This window comes from Schistocerca americana, chromosome 4, assembly GCF_021461395.2.
Source record: "Schistocerca americana isolate TAMUIC-IGC-003095 chromosome 4, iqSchAmer2.1, whole genome shotgun sequence".
Lineage (NCBI taxonomy): Eukaryota > Metazoa > Arthropoda > Insecta > Orthoptera > Acrididae > Schistocerca > Schistocerca americana.
The window spans coordinates 607,753,747-607,780,601 of NC_060122.1; the positions used below are offsets into that span (position 1 = coordinate 607,753,747).

The window sequence follows — 26,855 nt, forward strand, 5'->3', positions numbered from 1 at the left end:
AGTCAGTCATGAGTTGGGTGAGCCACTTAATATGGGCTCGTTCCGTCACTGTGGGTGCTCTCTACATGAAACATTTGATCCTTTAAATACCAGAGGCACCAAGTTTCTCATGTGTTGCAGTGTTGAGATTGAATTGCTTGTATGTTGATTTGAGGAAAACCTCTGTCACTCAAGTTGACTACTGTGGGCAACAGTGCATTGGTGAGAGGACTCACCATCAACTTTGGTTAATGGAGCAAATAGATTGTGAATTTAATGTGAGGTGAGAAGAACCACTGTGAGCAGTCTTACCATTCACGACCACCTCCTTGTTATGTGTTGAAGAAGCAACAAACTCACACACAACTCTCACAGTACATCACTCTGTATGGAGAATAATACTGCTGATAAGAGTTCTTGTGGGCTGACAGGCTGTGGTACATATTGTTACCTGACAATGGCAGAGTTAAAGTACATAAAAAACCATGTGAAGCTATGCAACGTGCTTGCCGACAGGGCATCATTTAGGCAGACGGTGAGAAAATTTAGAGAATCATCATTTGAAGCCGACTGCTGAATGATCCTGTTGCTACCAAGACACATTTTGCCTAAGGACAATGAATATAAGAGAAGTTAAGGCTTGTACAGAGGTACATAGACAGTTGTTTTTCACACACTCTCTATGCGAGTGGAATAGGGAGGGGGAAGACTAGTAGTGCTACAAAGTACCCTCAGCCACACGCCATACAGTGGCTTGCACAGCACATGTGTAGAAGTAGAAGGTAGGTTTACGTGGGTGGTGTGTAGTCTATGCACAGTCAAATGCAGCCCCTGATATAATCTTTCATCTCCTCCTGTCAAGTGGTAAATGAACCTAATGTCCATTCCTGTGCAGCCTTTTCTGAGCCTTCACCATGCACAGGTGACTTGCATATTTATGATGGTGGTACACGACTCTGTCACTCTTGAGATTATGCAGCAGTGGTTGAACGTTCCTCTGATATGATATGATAGTGGTATTGCTTATGTGGTCCCCATTCGTCTCTTGATGTCAAACCATTGAACACGGGTGAGTGCCACTGAGTGAGATATGCTAGCTCGGAACCAGTTCTGACCAGTTTCTCAGAGGTTTGGGTAGAAGTTGTTTGGTCACTGATCAGGACAGCTCCTGAACACTTTTGGCGTCTTATCTAGTAATTGCCATGATGATGAGCTACAGCCATGATCAGGTTAACAGGGGGTGCTACTCACTATTAGGTTGGTACGTCCAGTTCAGTTGCTTATTTGTGTGTTGTGCGCAGTGATCTCTCTAGCTCCACAAAAGGACATATCACTTTGTCCTTATTATCACAAAATTGATGTATGATAAATATACAATACACACACGTTTTTAGATCAGATTTAAAAAGGCTGAGATGATTTCCTCACCTGTGTTGTAAACAGTTCGGAAAAGTTCCTGTCACAATGTACAACAGCAGTGGTAATTCAGTTATGCCCTGGAAATACGGCAATATTCATCAATGTCAATTCCATCATGAACCCTTTTAATAGCCTGTCTTCTTCCATAAAACTTGCAGTCCAGTATTCACTCTAGAAGAAAATGGTAATTTGATCTGATGTTTTCCCAGCATATTTCTGGTCTGAAGAATTCTTGGGTGTCCGCCCAGGTCACTTTGTAATTCCTCCATGACACTCCGGCAAACAGATTTATCGCCAACTTCAGGTGGCCCCTGATGTCTGCTATTCCATTCTATCCTATGTACACTGACCATTATCCCCTCCACCACTCATATCCTAGTGCTGTCTATGTGGTTCCTGCTGTGGTGGTGGTGGTGGTGGTGGTGGAGGTGGTGGAGGTGGGGAGGTGGGGGGGGGGGGGGAGGGGGGGGGGAAGGGAGTGAGCAACACCCCGCTCCAAACTCGCTGCCAGTGTCCATGCTATTACTGTCAACTGAAGACCTCACTGTAGAGGATCACTCTTTGTTTTCTAAGGTCGGTTCAAGGTTCCACGCCCAACTTAGTTTTAGGCCACTATCTTTGTTGGTTACACCACCTTGAACCCTAATGTTAATGGCCTCTTTGATCTTACAGCCCAGAAGGAGGAAGACTGCCTAAGTAGTTTGGTGTTGTAATAGTATGGTATGGTATGGTTTAATTCAGTGTGGCATCTACATTCACAAAACCTCTGCCCAGTGTTTGTTTTGCACCACTGGCAGAGGATTTGTTTGACCTATGGTTTTTTTTAAGGCCTAGCCTTTACTGGATGTAGTAGTGTAAAGGTTTTAGGTGTGGATGAAATATACTTTTAACATTATGTTGCTCCAAGATTCTGTCGACTTTTCTTGAGGTATTGCAGACAAACAGGATGCATTCTAGTGATTGATGCTCTCCTTTTCCTTCCAGCGGTTTTGTAGGTGCAGCCTGTCTAAATGCATACTTTATCTGGTTGTTCCTATATTCATTTCTTCAAAATGTCATCTACAGGTACCTCAGCTCCATTGGAAGGCTGTCTTGGTCACAGATGGATGGTGACCTCTGAACAAGTGTGCAGAAAAGCCTACACGCTGAGACTTGTGGTAACTGCTGGAGGCATGTAGGTAAAGATCAGTGTGTGTAGTTTCACTCCAACATACAGTTTACCATGGAGGTGGAACAGCATGGTCCCCTCCCATTCCTTGATGTCCTGGTGAAATAGAAACCAGGTAGCAAGCTGAGACATGGTGTGCTCATAAAACCTACACACATTTATCTGTATCTACATGCCATCAAAATTAGGATTCAAGATGGTCTAATCAACAAAGATAGAGGCCCACGACTGAGTCATGCATAGAACTGTGCACTGACCCTAGAAATGAAAAGTATTCACAGTGAAGTCAGCACCTGACAGTGATATGGCAGACACTGGAGGCCAGAGTTTGGAAACGGACACAAGAACTTTATTGTGTATATTTTTGTGTGAATATTTGGGACTGTTCTTGTCAGTAACTTTACCTAAATGTAACAGGTATAGAAATAATATATTAAACCAACATCAGTATTAACTATCTCCTCAACTGATGGACAATTTACTGTAAGTGGAAGGTGTAGCTTTGTGATCAGGAATCATGTTTTACAAGGTTATATGATCTGTTGTTAGTATTTAAAAAGAATAAGGCACAAAAAGGAAGTTTTTTGAAATGCCACATGACATGATTCAAGTGGGCAGAAGGGAAATTAACTTTGACTGTGTTGTGTGTGCATTGTTCTGTGACATAGAAAATCCCATTTAGAATCTAATGATCTACACTATTTATAAATTAAAAGCTAGAGGGCTGTTTACTATTCTTAACAAAGCAAATACTTCTTTTCCAGAAAATTAATTACTGAATATTTAAATTTTGCTAATTCTTAGTTGATGTGCAAGATAAAAGCAATCATCCTGGATAATTGCAATGTCAAGGATTGTAAGGTTGTTATGGTCAAAAAAAGATTATTATTACCACCAATTTCAGCAGTACCTTCTGTGGCCGTGGCATATGACATAAGGCATCCAAAACACTCTCCTGTTGCTAAATCGCAATGGATACCATTGCTCTTGATACGCATTATATGTTTGCAATATGATTAGCAATGTAACAACTATACTGTGTGCAAGAAATTAAAAATAGAAATATGCTGTGGTGCCTATACAGTGGCAATAACTTAAGAAGAGCAAGAGAATGAATTCCTCTCTGTAGAGTTCACAAATAATTGAGCTGATGCTGAGGTGAATGGACTGCAGTTGTCACCTTTTTACTTGGTCGTTCATTGTATTCTGTCCTTTCAGGATGTGTCATGAAAAACTAATCTTTGTAGCTTTGTGAGGTCATTATGAAAGTGTTTGGCCTCACAATTAAACACCTTGTTTTCTTCCTCCTCGTCTCTCTCTCTCTCTCTCTCTCTCTCTCTCAGGAAGTAAGAGTTTTATCTCCAAAGGCCTCTTTCGCTCCAGTCATCTGTTCTTAAATTTCTATCTTCCATCGCTTCCTGTCTGTATTTTTCCCATTTTAGCTCTGGCCTTTGTCTCCTCTTCCTTCCAAGTGGCTTCCTTTGCTGTCTTCTGTTTGCACACCAGACTTTTGGCCAAATGACTGAATAGAAGCCTCTGATACATTTAGCAATTTTACATAGAACCAGAATTTTCTCTAGTTCTTCAGGAGTCTTTTACTAATGTATGATGGTAGCGGCTGTATGCTTTGCCCAGAGCTTTTTCTGTTTTTTCTTTTCTTTGTAAGTTATCTTTGCACAGAGATCTTTGCGTAGTTGCATGACTTCAATCATCTTTTGTCTGTGTGCATCTCTGTGTTCTCTTTTGAACTGAAAATACAATAATATCTGTTTTCTCAGAATTTTTATTTTTTTATTAAACCACAGTGGGCCGTTTGTGTCCTTAATTCACTTACTCAGCACTTACTTCTCCAGGACACAATTTACAACCACTTTAAATTTTGTCATAATTCCTGTATGTGCATTCATATTGGAACTGAAAGATATCTGTTCATTGTCAGAGTAGCATGCTAACAGTGCTTATCTGCTCTTTCCAAAACAAAGATTCTCCTAGTCTTCTTGATGTATTTATTAACCTTAATAGCCATTGTGACTATATTGTGATTGCTACTCCCTCTCTCTTTATCGATGAGGTCAATAAGGTCAGGCCTGTTTGAAGCTACAATTTCTAAAATATTTCTGTTGCATGTGCATTGTCGCAGTAATTGGTAAATACAATGTTTGGAGAAAGCATTCAGAACTTCTTTGAATAATAAATTAGCAAGCTGTCAAGTCAGTCAGACATATGATGCATGTATGCAGGCCTACTAGCTACCACTCACTGGTTAGCCATCACATATAAACATCTCCCACAGTTAATCCTTTGTGTATTGTATTAAATCTTTCTCCTGTTCCAAGGGAGCAGCTATTTCATGTGACTTGCATTGTCTATTGTCCAATTCTGAGTTGTACAGTTTCTTGTTTTTTTTTCCCCCTCCATTTATGTTTGCAGCTTTTTTTATAGGGAGTGCAGTCACCTTTGAATTCAGTTCCTCATTTCTCAATTGTTTGAACAAAGTAAGTTTCCCTATAAACCATCATCAACTTTTGATGAATTTCTATTGACAAATAACTATTGAAAATAAACAATTTTTTATGACTACTAGTAGTATTCCAGTTTATCCAGTTGAATGAAAGACATTACATAGCAGTTTTAAGAATCTAGATAAGCACAGCTGTCGCACAGATAAAGCTGACAATTTATATTGGTGCATACCATGTATTAACATTTCATTGTCAAAATTTCATTTACTTTTAACATAGCACATCCTGTGATAATATTCTGGAACAGTCATTGTTTTGGGGCGTGGGACTTTGTGTAAGTGAGCATTGTGTATGTTGCAAGCTGTGGAAAAACAAATGGTAAAGATGGGTGGTGACTGGTATCGATTGTTGATGCAAGTGCTAGACTGGACCATGATAGTGCCCTCCTTTCCATATTACAAATACTGGTGGAGATCTCTGTTTTAAAAACAGAACCAGGTGGCTATTATGGCCAAAAAACTTAACTGTATGAATAAGAACTGCAACTGCAGCTGGTGCCAAAATAGGAGAAATGTACTAAAATATTTTACAGATTCTTTGAAGAAATCTTTGTACCTTAACAACTTCTTTTTGAAAATAAATAAATGTATGTTGCTTGTTGATACACACTAATATTTGACCTTAGCCAAACACCAGTATAAGATTATCTCTCTCTAACATATTTTCCTACAGATCTCAAAGATGGAACACCAGCAGCAACAGCAACAGCAATATGTGACGCTCGAAGGACTGGACAACTCAAATGCTCGGGCACTTGCAGTGAAGCTTATCAATGTACTGCTGACTGTCTTGCAGGTCATTCTCCTTCTGGTTGCAACAGCTGCTGGCATTGTCATGCCATTCTTGCGCACACGGTGTGTAATCAGTAATGGCATTATACAGACGTCTGATAAACTTAAGTTTAAGCTAAAAATGTAGAACTTGGAAGGAGAGAGATCGTATTACAATTCAGAGAAGTTTTTGGTGATAAAGTTACAGAACTTTTTGTCTTCTACAGTTTTTCTCTGCATAGAAATAAGAGGAAGTGACACATCTGAGTTTGTTCCCTTAATTAATATGCTGGAGCCATCAGCGAGCATCACAATTTCTAAACTGTCCATTAGAGGCATTTGAAGATTATTTATGTATGTTAAGAACAGAAGCAGACTTGGTACCTTCCTTAGTGGAGTGTTATATGTTACATTCCTCCATTTATGGTTTAGTGAGACTGCCTATGATCTGAGAAAGATAACCCCTCATTTAAATTCTTTGAATAAATAAATACATACATTTTATTTATATTAATTGTGCTTGGGAAACTTATCACTCATAACAATATATTCAGTTATAATTTATCATTTTCCTTCATAGAATGTTTGTAGTGCCCAATGTATTGCCACAAAGTGTAGAAGGATAACAGAAAGAATATCAGATTTATTACTGAATGTCTTATCCTGAATATGGAATGAAGTTGATAAAAAGTCTAAATAGGACTAACTGGTCCCATAGCTCAATAAAACTGTTTCAAATTTAGATGTATATCATTAGCTAGCATTAAGAAATTTTCTTCCAGCATTACCAACTTAGGTAAAATGTACTTTTTTGTGCCGTAGATCCATAGTGACAAGAATCCTAAGGATGTAGAGCACATGATAACAGTAATACATATCACATATTTATGAGAAAAGAGAGATAATAATGTTACTTACACATTAAATAAAACACTGTGTTGAATTCCTTGGGAATCCAGGTGGTTAACAAGTTAAAATGGAATCAACACGCAGATGCACTAACCAGGAAGCATTGTGGAGCACACTCTGCCTGTGCAAGTATATTTCATTGTGGTGACCTAAAGATAAGTGTGTTAGTTCATTTTGCATATTTTTGGTCTGTGGTTTTACGGAATTATGTTCTGAAAGAAAGCGTCTAAAGCAATGAAGTATTTATTCAATATAAATGGGAAGTAAGAATGTTAGATAGTTTAAAATATAAAAAATTATTTTTGACTGTGCGCTCAGCAGCCATTTATGCAAATATATGAAGTGTAACAGTCAGCCAACTGGTTGCAAACAACTTTTTTTAAAAACATATTGACAGGTTTTGATAGCTCTAAGACTACCTTTATCAGAATGGTAAAAGTGACATGAACTCACATGACAACTTTTAAATTTTCGGCAACAGTGCTATTGTCAAAAGACATGGGTTTGTTCGATGAGTCAAGAATATAGGTCATAAAAAAAAAGACAGTCAGTTATCAGAGTGATACAATCATAGTTGCAAGTGGCGGCACAAGTTAACTGCTGTAGCTGGCTAAGACCAGCACATACACAGTGCAAGAGGCATGAGACTAAACAACCATTTTATTAGATAACCATATTAAATAACCATACATCTTGCAGAGGTTTCCTTAAGGATCATGGAATTCTTACTAAAATTCATCCTTCCTTTATAGTTATGAAATGGAAAGAAATAGTGCAGGAATATTCTGCTTTAGTACAGTGCATCCTCTTCAGACAAGTAATTGTAAATGTACATTGGTCTCCACACGTTAGAAAGTTCATTATATACTAGCATAGCAATCAAAGTGCTGTCCCAAACTACCACGTACAAATTGGCAGCACTGCAAGTTACACACAGTTGTCTCAGAGAGTAGGATCTCTCTCTCTCTCTCTCTCTCTCTCTCTCTCTCTCTCTCGTCACACACACACACACACACACACACACACACACACACACACACAGAGTTCATGGAGTGATTAGCTGAATCCTCCAACCTGTATCCGGCAGAGTGACTGTTTGAGCTGGGCATGGTTGGGTAAACAACTCACATGTGAGCAGTCTGGGAACTGGGCTGTAGACTAAGAAAAGTGCCTACAGGCAGGGATATGACAGAATGAGACACTGACGTGGTGCAGGAGGGTTGCCCAACAGGAAGCCTACCCACCTTTGCCCGCAAATACTAGCTTCTTCCTGTCTTCATATCTACTACAACTTACATCTATTCGAGAATGCTTACTTTAGTGAAGCCTTCATCTCCCTATATACAATTTTTACCCACACACTTACTTTTACCAAATTTGATTTACTTGAGGCTTCTGGAAGTGTCTTATCAACTAATCCCTTCATGTAGTGAAGATGTGCCATAAATTTCTTTCCTATTTGATTCTGTACCTCTTCATTAGTTGTCTGGTGTAGTCTTAAACATTCTTCCTTAGTGATACATTTCAAAATGTTTCTGTTCTCTTTTTGCTTGAACAGGTTATCAGCTCTGTTTCACTACCTTAAAAAGTGACTCAAAGACAAATGCCTTCAGAAAAGACTTCCAGGCACTTACATATCTCTTTTACATAAGCTCCTTTCTTGTTGTTGACAATGTGCACTACATATGCTCTTCACATTGTATCATCAATTATTTTGCTACCCAAATAACAAAAATCGTCAATGCTTTTCATATCTAAATGTTGCTTGATTCAATTCTACCATATTCATTACAAATGTTTAATTTTTACTGATGTTCATCTTATAACCTCTTTCAAACATGTGATCCATTCCATTCACCTAATGACCAGGTCTTTTAGGACTCGTAGACACCACAATTATCACCGCTGCAAATAATGTATTGCTGCTCAGTGTTATTACACACATTATTGAAGTACTGATGTTTTACCAAACTCCAACACTGTTTATTTTAGTTAAAAGTAAGTTGTTAGTTTTCTTTGTGATATGTCCTGTGCTTAAGATTTGGCAAGTGTCAGCACATCCATAATACATCTTTTGAATTATTATTAACAATTCTCCCCAGTTGATACAGTGCTCCCATCGCTGTTTCGATGTCCGGAAGCAGTCTTCATATGCCTCTTGCTGGGTGATGCAAAGTGCCGTTTGTGAATTTTCTTTTATTTTTTCTGTTGTTGCAAGTCTTCATCCTTTCAATGGTGTTTTCAATTTTTGAAGTAAAAAAAGTCCGCTACAACCATGTCTGGAGGGTACGATGATTGAGACAGCACAGTGATTTCAGTTTTTGTGCAATAGTCTTGCACCAACGGGGATGAATGTGCAGGTGTGTTATCGTGATGCAAGAGCAATGAATTGTCTCGCCGCATTTCAGGCCATTTCCTTCTCAATTTTTCTTGCAGATGTTGCAATATGTTCCAGTAGTACCATTGATTAATAGTTTGTCTCTGTCGCTACGAACTTGGTTGCAACACTATGTATTTCTAGGTGCTGTGTCATGATTTCATGACATGATCCACCTGAGATGTCCAAATTCGTCTGCAATCTCTTGGACAGTCAGTCTTCAATTGACATGCACAATTTTGTTGACTTTCCTGACATGGGCATCCTCTGTAGATGTCGAAGGACGTCCTGAACAAGGGTCTTCTTTAACTTCAGTCCCACCATTTTTAAACCGTGTGAACTATTCATAACACTGAGTACGGCTTCAGCACTCTTTACTGTAGGCTTCCTGCATCATTTGGTGGTCTCTGTCAGGGTTTTCTTTGAGTTTCATTCAAAATTTAATGCAGACATGTTACACTTCTAAATCTGCCACCTCGAAATTTGCAAACTGTGTGACACAATGCTTTACTCAATACAGTACTGACCATTAACTAAAAGACATAAAACAATGAAACTTCTGGCAGTTACACATTAAACACAGGTGTGTGCTGGGATGCCAAACGCATTTCGCTCCAGCACACCATTGGTGTGAAATTATGCATGTTCCAGAAATTTTTGAAGAAACCACCTATTGGTATGATAAAAGGGTGCTTGTTATTTGAATGATGATGATCTGTGACAGAAACAATTCATGTATTGATTATATTGTGTTAAAAGCTATTTTCTGGTAGTTTATTTTAAAAAGCCCTGTTGCTGATATACACAACATTGATGACAAAATCGGTGTTCTTGTTACTTCCATACAAAGTATTTTTTTGTGCTCCAGAACAAGACAAATGGGGTTGATATTTCTTTTCTCTGTTCTTTCAGTTTACGCATCCTGACAACAATTATTTTAGTTGGTGGAGTGGTGTTCGTACTGAAGCAGTGGCCAGAACTAAGGGATGTCGGTAGCCATCTGATACGTCACTGGAAAGAAGCTTTGTCTGTGAAATAGGAGATTTAAAGTAAGTGCAGTTTCAAGTAATGGCAGTATATGATTACATTTATAGCACCGATGAATATGACAACCAATTAAATACACACTTACGAGTGAAAACATTATTACCAACTGCTTAATAGCATGTTGATCTGCAAAATGCAGTATTCAGTCTGACATGGATTTAACAAATTGTTGGTAGGTTTCCAGAGGTATGTTGCACTGAATGTCTACACAGAGATCATGCAATTCCTGTAAATTACAGGCCAATGGTTTGTTGGTGCAGAGCTGGTGCCCAAAAGTAAATGTGTTCCATTGGGTTCAGATCAGATAAGTTATGCAGCCAAGACATCAGCATGTTCACTATCGTGCTCCTCAAGCTGCTGGAGCAGGCTTCCAGTGGCGTGGCGTGGACCATTATCCAGCTGGAAGGTGCTGTCATCATTGGTGGGAACATGAAGTGTAAAGGGATTCAGGTGGTTCACAGTGTCCACAGCTGTCTTGGTGTGTTCAGTTACTACTTCAGGTCCCATAGAAGCTCAAGTATATATCCTTCATAGCATAATATTGTCTCCACCATCTTGGGTTCTTGGCACAGTGAATGTTTCGAGCAGCTGTTCACATGGATGACGATGTATCTGGTCATGACCATTGATCGTGTGTAACATGAAACTTGCTTGACCCAACCAGGCATCATGTTTCCTGCTGTACAAAGTGGGCAAGTGCCCAGCCTTGTTCTACGATGATGGGTGAATGTTCAACACATTGTCAGTAACTCATGGTTTCACTATCCTTCAGCCACTTTCCATAGATGCTTATGAACAGTAGCTCATGAACAGATGACCAGCTTTTTTTGTTTCACAGATCTCATTCCCAAGACACTAGGCCATCACAGTGTGCCAGTGGATTTTCTGATTTGTGGTCCATATCATTACTAAAATGATTCCTCATTCATCTCTGCTCCTGATTCCTCATTAGTCTCTGCTCCACTTATATACATTCCTTACCACATCATGTGCCTGCAACGAAACCTGCCAGTCCGGTCGACAGGTGCTTACGAAAGGGGAGTACATAAGGAAAGGTCTGAATTTATGAGTGTTTAGTATGTTGTGTGAAGGTAATCAGTAGCTTATAAAAAACTGAAAAGTTTTGACAATTTGTTCTCTATAATTTCCTTCTGTTGCATTTTTGTAGATCTTAATTTTTTTTTTAGTTTTCACTTGTTCAGTGGGCCGTTTCAACACATACCACAGTATATAGCTTGAAAGAAATGACAAAATTCTCAAATTATCAGGAAAACTTCAAAATGGACAGGTTTTTAGCATTACTGTTTTAATTTTACAATTTAAAAAAATTGTAAATGCTTTTTAATAGACAAAACATTACCAACCCAAAGAAGCTGTTTGGGTTGGACCACTGAATGACCTGTTGGCCCAGTGTCCGTAAGAGAACCTTATTGATTAGTGCTGTTCACCATCCTGCCACCTTCCTCCACCTCAACCTGAGCTGCTGTTGAAAACAGATACCTGCACATCGTATTGTGGTCCTATTGCTACACATTGGACTCAGTACTTCTGCATCTATACACCAGTAAAGAACTTCATTTTAAATGGGCGGAGTATTAGAAACTGCACATTGAGTGTGTCAAAGAAATGATTTGCAACTACATTTGAACTGTGCCAAGAAAGTGCATCTGTACTCCCAGAACATGATCAAATTAAGAGACAAAATGTATGCGTGGGAATTCCACAAATTCATAGCTGAAGCATACTTCACTATTTGTCATACTGAAAAATTGTGATGGGACATCTGTTCAGGCACGACTGTAAAGCAGGTCCTAATAACAGTGATGAAAAATTATGGAAGGCTGACTGATGGTCATGATGTACATGGACCACGTGCAAAGGTACTTTAGATGCAATACCTTAGTAGTGGTTTAATATATTATTATTGGTTAGTTGATTAAAAATATTCTTTATTTATTTATTACAAGGTGTACAACTTTGCTTCCGCCATTTTTTCCCCAACATTTAAGGCTTTAATGAAACAAATTGGCTACACATGTGTCATTCAAAGTATTTTCCATCGCTTGCCACTACTTTCTCCCATCTTTTGGGCAGTTTATGAGCCCGTGTCGAAAAAATTGTTCGTCTTTTGAAAGGATCCATGAATCGATCCAATTTGTGACTTCTTCATGAGATCGGAGGTGTTGGTCAGCCAGGCCATGCGCCATTGATCTAAACAGGTGATAGTCAGAGGGAGCAATGTCTGGAGAGTGCGGCGGGTGGGGTAGGACTTCCCATTTTAATGTTTCCAAGTACATTGTGACCTCATTTGCAACTTGGGGTCGAGCGTTGTCATGCTGCAAAATCACTTTATCGTGCCTCTTGCTGTATTGTGACCATTTGTCTTTTAATGCTCTGCTCAAATGCATTAACTGCGTTCGATAACGAGCACCTGTGATTGTTTCACTTGATTGTAACAGCTCACTGTTCACGACGCCAAGCTGGTCCCACCAAATGCAGAACATGATCTTGGAGCGATGAATATTCGGTTTGACCACTGACGTGGAAGCATGGCTGGGATGTCCCCATGATTTTTTGCGTATAGGATTTTTGTAATGAACCCATTTTTCGTCTCCAGTAACAATGTGATGAAGAAATCCCTTCTGTTTTTGCTTATGAAGCAACTGTTCACAAACACACAAATGTCGTGCAACGTCTCTTGGTTTCAGCTCACATGGGACCCAAGTTCCTTCTTCCTGAATCATGCCCATAGCCTTGAGACGTTTTGAAATGGCCACTAATCGTGCCAATTCTTCTTGAGTCTTCACTCAACAATGTCTCCAATTCTGCATCTTTGAAAACATTCTCTCTTCCATCACTATGCCGGTCCACGACTTCAAAATCACCATTCTTGAAGCGTTGAAACAACTCATGATACGTTCTTTCACTAATAGCGTCCTTACCATATGTACTTGAGAGCATTCAATGAGACTCAGCCGCTGTTTTCTTCATATTGAAACAAAACAGTAACACCACCTGCAAATGACGAGAGTTAGGCTTGTAAACTGACATCTTCAATCAAGAACAACTTCATGTTGCAGACACAAGTAGACTAATGTTTGAATGAAGTTATGTTGACCGAGGTCCAAGCTAACTGCCTGACATCTGTGATCTGTTTCTTTTGACCACTACTTACCGTTGTCACCACCTGTCGGCAAATGGCGGAAGCATATTCTTTATGTGTGCTTTTATTTTAATTATTGGTTTTAGTTGGTTTAGCTTGATTCCTCATTTCCTTTTATCTTTACTCTCCTGAAAACCTGGGAAATACAAATATTTCATTTCAAACACTTCAGGAGAACAAGAGATGTATTCTGCAGCGGTGATCTCGCAGAAATTCCTCATCGTTATCTGATGCGCCTGAAATCTCTAAAGCCTTTACTCACCAGACAGATCGTTCGGCACAACTGTGTGCTATGTTGTTTTATGAGTCTGGAAGATAGGTCCAAAGATTTAGTAAGTTAAAATTTATTAATTCGGAGGTAATTTCTCAACGAATTCTGACTGTGGAAAATGCAGGTTCGCACTATCATTCCAAACTTCACCTCCGAGCGATCTACATCTTGTAATATCTGTACCATGATAACTAACTAATTTTGGTATGGAGATATACGTGCCTTGAATACTTGATGTTATTTACTGGATTTTATTTTGTTCAAAAAACTATTTGAACATTCACTATATACCGTAATGGCGTCTCTCAACAATACACACTCTCCCTCCTCTCAAACGTCCGATCTCTCCATTTCCTTCTCAAAGAGTCCATAAAACAAATCTTTCGTTCCTTAAGACACAGAGATGCGTTCATAGCATGGAACATCTGATTCTTGCAGTCAATATATGCCATTCACCACAATATCAATTCATCACATCCAAATTAGAGTTTTGGACACATTGGTACACCATATTGGGTATTCATTACCGAAGTACCAAAACAATCATGCCATGATTTACTGCACTTGTCCACAAAAATCGTCTTCTCTAGAACAAAAATTGGTCTCACAATTATTTTTCTTTTATCCAGTGGCACCAACAAAGGGAACTTCATCTTAATACTGATGACTGTTGGTGTTGATAGTTTTATCTTCACTGCTGAAAATGCAGATATCATGGTATTTGTGACCGCATTAGCCTCTTCTCAGAATATCTATTTCCAGAAGAGTGGGAGGGGTAACTTCCCCAGTGAGCTGCATTTTTCAACATACTTCACCTCATGCACCAAATGCTTAAATAAGTTGTTACCTGAACGCTCCTTTTATGTACAATGAATGTTGCCTACTGAATATTCAGTCACTGTTAAGTATTATGAATCAGGGTCTGACTAGTCTGTACCCTGACCCTGTGTGCCTTCTTCCTCAAACTTAACTCAGAATTTGCCTCCTTACAGGCTGCAGATAAAGCTGTTCTCATTCACGCCACCACATTAATAAAAAGTGAGATTCAATTCACCTTCTTTTATCATCTTCAGAATTACAACTCGGTACATGATAAATGGGGACAACCACTAACTCGTATACTGCCTCTCTTTACTACATACATAACAGATCTGATATTCAACTTGTTAATTAACAATTACAATACATTTATTATCTTTAACATTCCATGTTCTTAGATTTCATGGAAAGCTTTCTTCCACATCACTTGCTCCATGGAACTCCTATCTCCACCTCAGCAGGTAGGGTTGTCTGGCAGCTACCAACATCTGTACTGTCACTGGAGTGTTAGCTTTTGGATGAGACACCTACAATTTGGAACACCTTCCAACATTGGGTGCTCACCACTCTGTCATGAACATCTTTTCTCTGACATTTGTATTTAAGAATGTGATACCTCCATTCAGTATGTATCCTTGCACTAAGAGAAAAGATGTCTTGACCACACATTCATCTTTAATTATTATGCAAGCGTTACATAATTATACACAATAGCTTCACTATCACTTCCAGTTTTTCATTGCGGTAAGTGTTTCTTTGTGGTTGGTTTTATCATTAACACATATTTCATTACACATTATCACAAAAATCTCTGTCTTGGAGAAGATAAATATTATCTATAATTCTAGAATCGACCATCAGAGCACTCTGAGATTACATTGCATCCTCAGAAACAGGTAAATTACTTAACTTAAATAATTCCTTTTAATCAGTCTATAGCAAATGCTCTCTTATTCAGGGTCTCTATCCTTGTGCAAATAATAATACTCTACAACATTTCTCAACACTGCCCTTCCAGGGGTCAAGTACTGTTTCCTCTAAATTCATAGCCTCGCAAACTTTTTTTTTTTTACCATAAAGTAGTTGGGGTCCACCCTTCCTCGAGTCCACCCAAAACTCGTATAAGTTCCCTTCTCTGTGGTAACTTTTCGATAAACTCCCATCAAGTGCAAAACACAGCTTCTTCACTATTATTTTGAGTGCTCCAATACTTCTCCCTGCTGATTTACTTTTTCCTCTCTGTACATCCCCCACCAGACACTTACAGACTCCTGATTTTGTCAGGACAGTTGTCCTGCCTGATGGTTCTTTCTGTCGCTACTCTCCTCCAAAACTATTTACTCTACATCTTAGCTTGTCGCTCTTGTCTTTGGATTATTCTGAAAGCTGGCCCCTTTATTCCTTCCCTCGAAAAAAAAAAAGGGACAAAACTAACTCCTAAAAAAAAAAAAAAAAAAAAAAAAAAAAAAAAAAAAAAAAAAAAAAAAAATTTTTGTTCGAATGATATTTCCCACATCTGCTTGAGATCATGTGCGTGATTGTACACTGTGTGTGTGTGTGTGTGTGTGTGTGTGTGTGTGTGTGTGTGTGTGTGTGTGGGCGGGCGGGCGCGCGCCCCCGTGCGCACTGTTCCTTGTCCAGGTCACTGAGGTAAACTTCAAAATCTCTCCGCAATGAATATCTCTGTTGGCATGGCAACTAGGAAGGGTCTCATTGATGGAGACATAGGAATATGGCAAGAAGGAATTCAGACTTGGTTCTCAAGTTCAGAAGCAAGAAAGTGAAAAAAAATAGAATCAGTGTGTTGGACCTGAAGAAGGAAGGAAGATAGACAGTGTCTCTTCCCCCCACCCCCACCCCACCTACCCCAGGACACCCTCCTTGCCAGGTTCTTCATCAGGACACTGGAGGCTGAAAGTGGCCCTACAGAATAATGTCCTGATTTCACCCGAACAGGCCCCAAAACGTGAGTACAACACTCTGCTGAGAAATGTGTATAGAGAATTAAAAATTGTGCTGTGTTAATTGTGTGTGTGTGTGGGGGGGGGGGGGGGTCCTTCTCTGCCTCTATCACGCCTTAGTGCGCTCGAAATTGGACTATGGAAGCATAGTTTACTCCTCTGCTCAGCCGTCTATCCTTCGGCGTCTCGACTCTGTCCACCACCGTGGATTATGTTTACCGTCTGGAGCTTTTTACACCAGCCCTATGGAAAGCATTTATGCTGAGACTGCTGAACCTCCGCTGTCCAATCAGCGAGCTGTCCTTCTGAGTCGTTATGCTAGCCATTTATCTTCCACACCTGCTAATCCGGCCCATGACATTTTTTTCGACGCTCCTTGGAGAAGAGAACCACTTGTATGAATATCAAGAGCTCAGATGGAAACCCAGTTCTAAGCAAAGTAGGGAAAGCAGAAAGGTGGAAGGAGTATATAGAGGGTCTATACAAGGGTGACGTACTTGAGGACAATATTATGGAAATGGAAGAGAATGTAGATGAAGTTGAAATGAGAGATACAATACTGCGTGAAGAGTTTGACAGAGTACTGAAAGACCTAAGTCGAAACAAGGCCCCGGGAGTAGACAACATTCCATTAGAACTACTGACGGCCTTGGGAGAACCAGTCCTGACAAAACTCTACCGTCTGGTGAGCAAGATGTATGAGACAGGCGAAATACCCTCAGACTTCAAGAACAATATAATAATTCCAATCCCAAAGAAAGCAGGTGTTCACAGATGTGAAAATTACCGAACAATCAGTTTAATAAGCCACAGCTGCAAAATACTAACGCGAATTCTTTACAGACGAATGGAAAAACTAGTAGAAGCCAACCTTGGGGAAGATCAGTTTGGATTCCGTAGAAATATTGGAACACGTGAGGCAATACTGACCCTACGGCTTATCTTAGAAGAAAGATTAAGGAAAGGCAAACCTACGTTTCTAGCATTTGTAGACTTAGAGAAAGCTTTTGACAATGTTGACTGGAAAACTCTCTTTCAAATTCTAAAGGTGGCAGGGGTAAAATACAGGGAGCGAAAGGCTATGTACAATTTGTACAGAAACCAGATGGCAGCTATAAAAGTCGAGGGGCATGAAAGGTAGCAGTGATTGGGAAGGGAGTGGGACAGGGTTGTAGCCTATCCCCGATGTTATTCAATCTGTATATTGAGCAAACAGTAAAGGAAACAAAAGAAAAATTCGGAGTAGGTATTAAAATCCATGGAGAAGAAATAAAAACTTTGAGGTTCGCTGATGACATTGTAATTCTGTCAGAGACAGGAAAGGACTTGGAAGAGCAGTTGAACGGAATGGACAGTGTCTTGAAAGGAGGATATAAGATGAACATCAACAAACGCAAAACGAGGATAATGGAATGTAGTCGAATTAAATCGGGTGATGCTGAGGGAATTAGATTAGGAAATGAGACACTTAAAGTAGTACATGGGTTTTGCTATTTGGGGAGCAAGATAACTGATGATGGTCGAAGTAGAGAGGATATAAAATGTAGACTGGCAATGGCAAGGAAAGCGTTTCTGAAGAAGAGAAATTTGTTAACATCGAGTATAGATTTAAGTGTCAGGAAGTCATTTCTGAAAGTATTTGTATGGAGTGTAGCCATGTATGGAAGTGAAACATGGACGATAAATAGTTTGGACAAGAAGAGAATAGAAGCTTTCGAAATGTGGTGCTACAGAAGAATGCTGAAGATTAGATGGGTAGATCACATAACTAATGAGGAGGTATTGAATAGGATTGGGGAGAAGAGGAGTTTGTGGCACAACTTGACAAGAAGAAGGGACCGGTTGGTAGGACATGTTCTGAGGCATCAAGGGATCACAAATTTAGCATTGGAGGGCACCGTGGAGGGTAAAAATCGTAGAGGGAGACCAAGAGATGAATACATTAAGCAGATTCAGTAGGATGTAGGTTGCAGTAGGCACTGGGAGATGAAGAAGCTTGCACAGGATAGAGTAGCATGGAGAGCTGCATCAAACCAGTCTCAGGACTGAAGACTACTACAACAACAACAACAACAACAACAACAACTAGAACTTGGATTTAGGGTATGCAGGCCGCCCTTCCTCTCTACTACCACAGGAATCCGCTTCTGTCAACTGCTACGTTCTCTTCCCTTCCACTTTCTTAAAACTTTCTTGACAGCTTGGGGTACAGCACTGCCTTGGCTCCGGCCCCAGACCTGCCTGCTCCGTGACCTTTGTCAGTTTCCCAAGGATGGTATCCCTTCTGTTGTTTATCATCAGGCATTTGCTGCTCTATGCGCACAAATGGAGGATGCCACATTTATTTGCACTGATGGCTCAAAAACATCATTTGGTGTTGGGAGTGCCTATATTGTTGGCGACACCCGTAATCGACTTCGGCTTCCCGATCAGTGTTCGGTTTTTCCTGCGGAGCTTGACGCTCTTCTCCAGGCTGTCCAATACATCTGTCGCCATCAGTGGATAGAGTATATTATATGCTCAGATTCGCTCAGCTCTCTCCTCAGTCTCCAAGCTCTCTACCCTGTCCACCCTCTGGTCCACCGGGGCAGGGGGGGGGGGGGGGGGGTTGTGTCTCTGTGGTTTTCCTCTGGATCCCAGGACATGTTGGTATCCGTGGAAACGAGGCGGCCTATGTAGGGGCCAAGGTTGCAGTCTCTTCTTCAGCCTGCTGTTCGCATGGTTCCCTTCAGCCGATCTACAGTGTGTTTCATGTCGTCGTGTTACTCTTTTATGGCATGCACATTGGTCAACACTTCCCAATAATATATTGTGGGATGTGAAAGCCCTTCCCTGTGCTTGGACCTCTTCCTCCCGAGCTCATCGTTGTCGGGAGGAGGTAATTTTAACTGGACTCCGGATAGGGCACTGTCTTTTTAGCCATCGACATCTTTTAAGTGGCAATCCTCCCCCGCTTTGTCTCCACTGCTCTCAACTGTAGACGGTGAGACACCTTTTACTGGAGTGCCCCTGTTTTACTCTGTTACGAGCCCGTCTACAGCTGTCGCCTGATATATCTTCCCTTTTAGCAGATGACCCACGATCAGCCGATCGCGTTCTTGAGTTTATTAGTGTCAGTGAGATGATGTCAGTCATTTGAAGCTCTTTTTGGGGACAAACAACCCCCCTTCTGTAGTGGTTTTTTAAGCTTTCTTTCTGTTTTTAGTTTACACACTTTTTTTGAGTTTCGCTCCCATTGCTGCTGGTTTCCAGGTTTTTTTTTTTTTTTTTTTTTTTTTTTTTTTTTTTTTTTTTTTTTTTTTTTTTTTTACAGACCGGACACTAATGACTGTAGCAGTTTTGCGCCCTAAAACCATAACAAACAAAAAAAAGTCATTATTGTGATATCTATGATATTATTTAGGACTTACATAAGCAGATTGAAGTGATGAATGAAAATTTGTACCAATGCTTGAATTCAAACCCAGGTCCCCTGCTCGCTAGGCGGATGCGCGAACCAGTAAGCCACTGTACCACAGTGATTATGCACAACTGCGCAGACTACCCTAGCACATCTCCCTCCTCAATACATCATGCCAAGGTGGCATGGTGCTTAGCACATCTTCCTAGTGACCAGGAGACCTGAGTTTGAATCTTGGCATTGGACAGATATTCATTTGTTGCTCCAGTCTGCATATATACATCATAGGTGTTTGAGGTCTTAAAAGGTTTCTGGGGCCATATGCGTCATATATGACCCGGAGGTTTACTGTTGTTGCAAACGATTCTGATATTGCTAGTCACCAGCCACATAATGAGTCATAAGTTTTAGATTACATGTTAGTCCTATATGATGTAAATATAAATGAGAAGACAGCAGAGAACAGGCTGAATTGAAATCCATAATTTGAAGCATTGAGATCAGCTTTAACCTGGTAAGTAGAAACTGAGATTGTCCTGTCAGAACATGTACCCTGGGATCAATAACACTGTGTGTAACTGCTCACAGCCTACAAAGTATTGATAAAATTGCCTTTATCGTCAGGTCTACTCTTCAGGGAGCTTGAGTAGATGTCAGTTTCCACTCAACAAATAAAGCCATCTGTTGAGAAAGTAAATTAAAGATAATACCACACTGGAAAAGCATGAGTGGGTGAGAAGCCGTTACATGAACAACGAAAGGCAGTCACTTTATAGTGGAGGTACTGAATGTTTTACTGTATGGGCACATAATTAAGAACTGGGCTGTCATAGTTTGGCATGTGAACTTTCACTCTGCTTCATTAAACTATTAGAAAGTGATATGAGAAAAGGAATAGAGGGGTAAGAATTCTAAATGAAATAATATTACACTGAAATCTTGTGGTGATTGGTACAGGAGAAATTAAATGCACTGCCACAATTTTGGAGGCCGCCAGCCGAAACAAAGTGGCATGTTTTCCAACACCACAGAACGACGTCACATTTCAAGGAGAATTTAATTGAAAGCAGCTAGAGCTGCTGAAGTCTACACTTGCAAATAACAACTCCAGCCTTTAGATATTTAGTCATTCTGTTAAGAGTTCTAATATTATAAAAATGAAGACAAGTCATAACATGTCTGGAAAACTCATCATCTTTCTCCATAACACCGAAGCTTGGATAGTACGTAGTTCATTATTTCTCTGATACTGACTGTTTTTGACTGCAACTGTGACACTCGTTTATTTGAATGACCCCTCTGTCTTACAGTTACTTGTTTCACTTTAGGTAACTTGTTTACTGCATAAGTGTACCATTTTATTGACTAGAAAGAATGAAAAATCATTCAGCTTTACCAGTAAAAACTATTGGTTTTTATCATTAACTTATACAGTTTTTTCTATTTTTAACAGTGTTTTCCTCCCTTCCAGACTAGCAGCACCTCACTTGCTGCTTTTCGCCCTCACTGGTGCTACGATGGAGGATTGTCGATGTTTGCATCTGGACAGTCAGAGGAATAGTACTGCATTGCATCACACTATGCTTGCTTAGTTTGAAGAATCTGGCTGTTTGTGTGACTGAGTGTACATACTATATTTTTGTGTGTCATTATGTAAAGATATGCACATTTTTAAGAATTTTTAATTATTCTTTAGTGTGTGTGTGTGTGTGTGTGTGTGTGTGTGTGTGTGTGAGAGAGAGAGAGAGAGAGAGAGAGAGAGAGAGAGAGAGAGAGAGAACCATTGAAATTGATCTCCTATAATTTTCTATAGTATTTGCAGTGGAAGCTGAATTGTTTTCAAGTGGTCACTTGGCAGTCTGCAAAAGTGAACATTCAGATAAATGAAGAGTATTAAAAGCTGTCTTTCAGTTTAAAGCAATGTGATAAATAATACAATGGCTTTCTCTGTATAAGTGAATCTCGTTAAATAAGTTTAACATTTTATGCAGTAAAAATTACACAAAGCACTTTCTGTTGCTATTGCTACACCTTCAGTGAATGAAGTTTTAAAAGCTTAAAAGGTATTTAAGTAGTGAAACCAGATTGATTGTAAAACGTGTTCAATTATTTAAATATTTATCTGTGTATTTTTTATTTAGTAATTATACTCTACTTAGAAAATATATGATTCGTGTGTGCGCGCGCGCGCGTGCGTGCGTGCGAGAGAGAGAGAGAGAGAGAGAGAGAGAGAGAGAGAGTTGTGTGTGTTAGAATATTTTAGAACTTTATTGCACATACTATTTAAATGTCTGTCTTAAATTTGGTGGAACCCTACTGCCCCACCCCTCCAGCTCGCTTGGGCCTCTGTAGGCATTTGGAATTGCTTCAGTAGCATCACTGGCTGTGAATTTTCTGTGACTTGTATTTTAGTGGCCCTTGCACATAACTAGTTTGGAAGACATATGATATATCTTTATCATGGCATAAAGTGTTAAGTGTTTAATATATTATACTCCCTGTTTGCTTTGTTGTGTAAAGGAATAGTTGTCTATCAAACATGTGCTAGTCTCAGATTTTCAGACTTCATCCAACACTGTATTTTTGTTAAGATATTGGTACTTGTAACATCAACTGGCTGACTTCAATTTTTGTGTTTCTTTTGTAATGGTGTTGAGAGATTCTGTTACTTCTGAGTTATGGATAAAAGAATGAATCATTGCCAGTAAGTGCTTGAAAATTCTGGAATTGATACACTATAATTCAAACATAAATATATTTTCATTGAAGTGGAATCAGGATACAGCTTAGGGCAGCACATTAAGAGAGAAATTTTTTAATTTGGGGAACTGATCCATCTCTTTCTGTTAAATTAAGAAAAGGAAGGAAAAATGTGCAAAATGAAAAATGACTGCATTAGCATCATGCTAAACTATTTTCCTTTCTTATTTCTCCTTATTAGCTGAGATTTTTAAAGTATGCTATACACGTCCATGTTATGATTTTAGTTTTTGATGATTACCGATGTTTTGTAAAAGTCAATGTTTGTTAATCTTTAAATAATTTCTTGTTTTATGGGCTCTGTTGCCCACAAATAAACCGTTATTTGTATATTATTTGTCTGGCTAGGCATTTCTTATGCTTCTTTAAAAAGGCACTGTTTTCATTTATACATTTGGAAAATTGTTAAGGATTAATAAAGATCACTACAGTGCAGGTAGTTAACAAACAATGTGGTATACCTAATTAAATAAGTCTACAGATTTTCTGAACTTAGAGGTGATCAAAATTGGAAAGATATGACAGTATTATTTTGTTCATCTCAGTTTCCACTGAAACATGTATGGTTTACATAAAGTGTATTTTGTATTGTAGTAATTTAGATGCACATATTAATGAAACTGTATGTCCCCACTTTATTTAAAAGTATTTAACCATGTATATCAACATTATACATTTCTACCAAAGAATAAGTCATGAAAGCAAGTTGCTCAAAAATGTTTTAGACTAACGCACATTTTAAACTTTTTATTAAGGGTAGAATACAGGCATTTTAATACCCCTACTCCATGGAGCTTGGTGCTGAATAAACAGACAAATCACAGATGCCTCATAAAATATACCGGTTTGATTGACTACACTCTCTGTTGGCTCGGTGAGGAGCAACTCTCGCTCTGGTATCTTCAACAAATTTCCATGAAATTGTTTTCTGTGAATTAAGTTGTAGTGTTGAGTTGTTTAGCTGGTGTACGGGCAGTAGCAAAGCAGGAATTGTACTTTTATGCCACGAATAAATCAAGAATAACATGTAAGTTATGTGAATGATGGAGAAGAGATCTCCCAAGTATGGATTGATTTTTAGGTTTGTAGTCTTTAAGACCAATTACCTGTCTTTAGCACATCCAGTATTTTTCATAACATTGAGAAGTTGCTTCAGAAATACTCAGCTAATAAATTTGCTTAGATTGTATTGACAAAAACAGTATCAAGTTTGCTTCTGAAAAATGCAGAGAGAAATGCAGCTGTATGACTTAAAAGCATAAAGCAAGATAAAAATATATTAACGGCTTTGGAACTCCAAGGCATACATTGAATTCTAAATGGAAAAATTGAATGAAGAGACCTAATCTTGATTCATTAATGTAAATAAACAACGTAACTGCATCAGTCTCTCACAGGCAGTCTGCCAGAACTAAACTGAAAGAGGAAAAAAGGTACATGAATATCAGTTTCTGTAAATGCAGTGCAAAAGACATGCATTGTGTGACTATTCAGTTATCACTGATATAAATATTTTATCCGTCTGTTTCATAATGTTTCAGGATTTTGATACTGTATTTAAAATGTATATATTTGGCTAGCAAATGTTGCTCATCACATTTTATGAAATTGTGTGTTGGCAGGTGGGGAAAATAAAGAGTTCCTCTTATCAGTCTGATTTCTTACATATGATAGAATGAAATAACAAGGCCATTTACCACCCCTCCTTTCCCCTGTTTTTTTGTGTTTGATTAAAGTTTGTCTGTGTTTGTACAAGTACACTGTAGTTCAGCACACTACTAACTAAACTTTGTCCAATTTCAGAACATATTTCAGTAACACTTTTATGTCACCAACCACATTTGGTTGGTTTTATTAACTGAAAAGTTTAGATATTAGCTTGAATAACCAGTATATTTTTCAAATCTTTAATTTTGTGGTCTTTCTGCTATCACAGCCTTTCAAATTATTTTAGAAGGTTTCAGAAATATTTGATACTGTGAGTGTGTTGGGGAAAACTAAATGATTTATTGCAGCTTAGTTTTCAGAAGAAAAGATAAAAGCAGTAATATAGGTTCCAGATTGGGTTAATTGATTCAAACAGATAATTAAAATTTCAGTGTGAGTATTTTGTTTATGTAATTTCTTCATGCAACAAGCCTGTAAAAAAAAGAGAAGATTAGCTTTATTGGTTGTGCATTTCAGAGCACTAGATCTGTAGTACAGTATTACCTGCTTATGCCATCTTAAGTTACAGACTTCATCAAATTTCATTTTAACTGCTCTGTTGTTTATTGTAATAGTATTTTTACTATTATTATTGTTGTTATTGTTTCGTAGCATTATTCCTGTTATTTTGTGCAACATGTCATACAGACCTTAGGCAAACTCCTTCCCACACAGTCTTCATAATACTAGCATGCTTCCCAGTGAATATTGGTTGTATCCATACAAGGAATACACAGAATCAGCGTCATACTGGTTTTGAGCTCATGGTACTCACACTGGAAATTGGTGAACATTTTGTGTGTGTGTGTGTGTGTGTGTGTGTGTGTGTGTGTGTGTGTGTGTGTGTTTTCCAATTTTTCTCAACTAAAAGTATTTAGAGCCTCACTTTAAAAAGAAAACTTTCCAGTCTGCTGTTAATTTCAATTATTCACATAAAACTAAGAGATTTACCTTAATTTTTATGAGGATTGCAATACAGAATCTGATGTATTTTTGCATCTTATCTTCATACAGTGGATATATTATGCAATTAATTAGATTACAATGGTGCATTAAATGGTTTATGTCAGAATTATAGACTTTTCAGGCTGGTATTGTGCAGTGTGCAGTGTCCAGTGTGAAATTGAACTAATGTCAGTTACGCAAGGAGGCATGTTGGAACATTTACTAGAATTATAGTCATCATAATGTCAACTGTGTCAGTGTGCATAAGGAAACGCCTGTCTTTAACTTCATTCATATTTCTTCTACAGTTCATTTTGATATGCAGTCCAAAAGCATCATATTGTGATCCCTTTCAACAGGCAAAGATTTAGTTATATATTGATACACTATTTCAAATCAAAAAAAAAAAAAAAAATTAATTCACTTGACAGTTTTAAATGCCAGTGAAACATAATTTCATATGTAGTTTTGCCTTTTTTCTTAATCTTGTCAAGACATTTTGGCCACTGTATTCTGCAGTATGATGTATTGGAAAAATAAGAATTTCCACCTGATAAATGTTCTGACAAATATAAAGGTTGTTATTTTTTCTTTTTTTTTGTATTATACTATCATTAAATGACATATTTCTTTACTCATGGAATTGATGCCTTAAAATCACGTTTCAACACTTGCTACTGTGTAGCAGTTATTTATTTACTGGAACTGCTAGTTTTAAATTTATATAAACTAAATGTTATACAACACTTTTCTTATTTGTTAGTGTGTAAAACTGTATTAATGTGCTTTGCAATATCAACAGAAATTATAAAATGTCAGAAGAAAAAACATGGGCCATAGTGATGGGGTGCACTTCATGAGCACTCTTTAATACTTGTTTCCGATCCATGGTACAATTTCACATTAGTATCTTAGACAGATACTTTTTCCCCCTCTCGCTAAATATTGTTCTGCTCTCTGCCTCGTCACGCAGCCCTGCACCCCCCCCCTTCCCCCCCCCCCCCCCCTCCCCAAATCTTTCAGTCCACCTTTCCTTTTGTTCCCTTCCCTTGATGTGTTAGATAATTTTGTTCTTTCTAGGTGTAAGACAAGTCATTTTATATTTTTCTTATTTTATTTATAAACCCATTTTTATGTGTTTGTAAGTAAGAATAATTTAGAAGTCAGTGTTGCAAGATGCAATTTCTAACACATATGCATCATGTCTTTTCGGAATTATAACTTGGTTACAGATTTATTGTATTCACGGTCAACAGAACACAAAAATCAGCTTTAGTTGTAGAAAAAGGCACCTATACTGATGTTACAGCCCGGAAATTTTTTTTATGCCTTCTAATTTATTGTGACAAATTGAAAATAGAAAAATAAAATGCTAATGCACCTTGTACGGCAAACATGTTTTTATATATTTTTATATTTTATATTCAGGGGCTGTACTGTGGCTAAACACTAAATGTTGTAAGAGTGGGTGATGTGTTATATAATATCTCAAGACCTACATTGTGGATATGTATAAAACTGAAACCTGTAGCAAAAATAACGTTGTCATTATTATTTATGTGTACAGTTTGTCCTCAATTTTTAACACCGAAATAACTGCAAGCTTCCAGAATGATTTTGATGGTAAGATTTACTAGC

General features: G+C 38.5%; 1 protein-coding gene across 3 annotated transcripts in view; it reads left to right on the forward strand.

The window, feature by feature from the left end:
• Positions 1–26,611, forward strand: part of LOC124612400 (transmembrane and coiled-coil domains protein 2) — a 188,219-nt gene extending 161,608 nt beyond the window's left edge. For all 3 annotated transcript variants that reach the window (XM_047140582.1, XM_047140583.1, XM_047140581.1), the window contains 3 exons: positions 5,761–5,942; positions 10,057–10,193; positions 21,277–26,611. In XM_047140582.1, coding sequence (XP_046996538.1) covers positions 5,761–5,942; positions 10,057–10,183 — 309 coding nt within the window. In that variant the 3' untranslated portion in view covers positions 10,184–10,193; positions 21,277–26,611. The remainder of the gene's footprint in view (positions 1–5,760; positions 5,943–10,056; positions 10,194–21,276) is intronic.
• Positions 26,612–26,855: the final 244 nt, after the last annotated feature.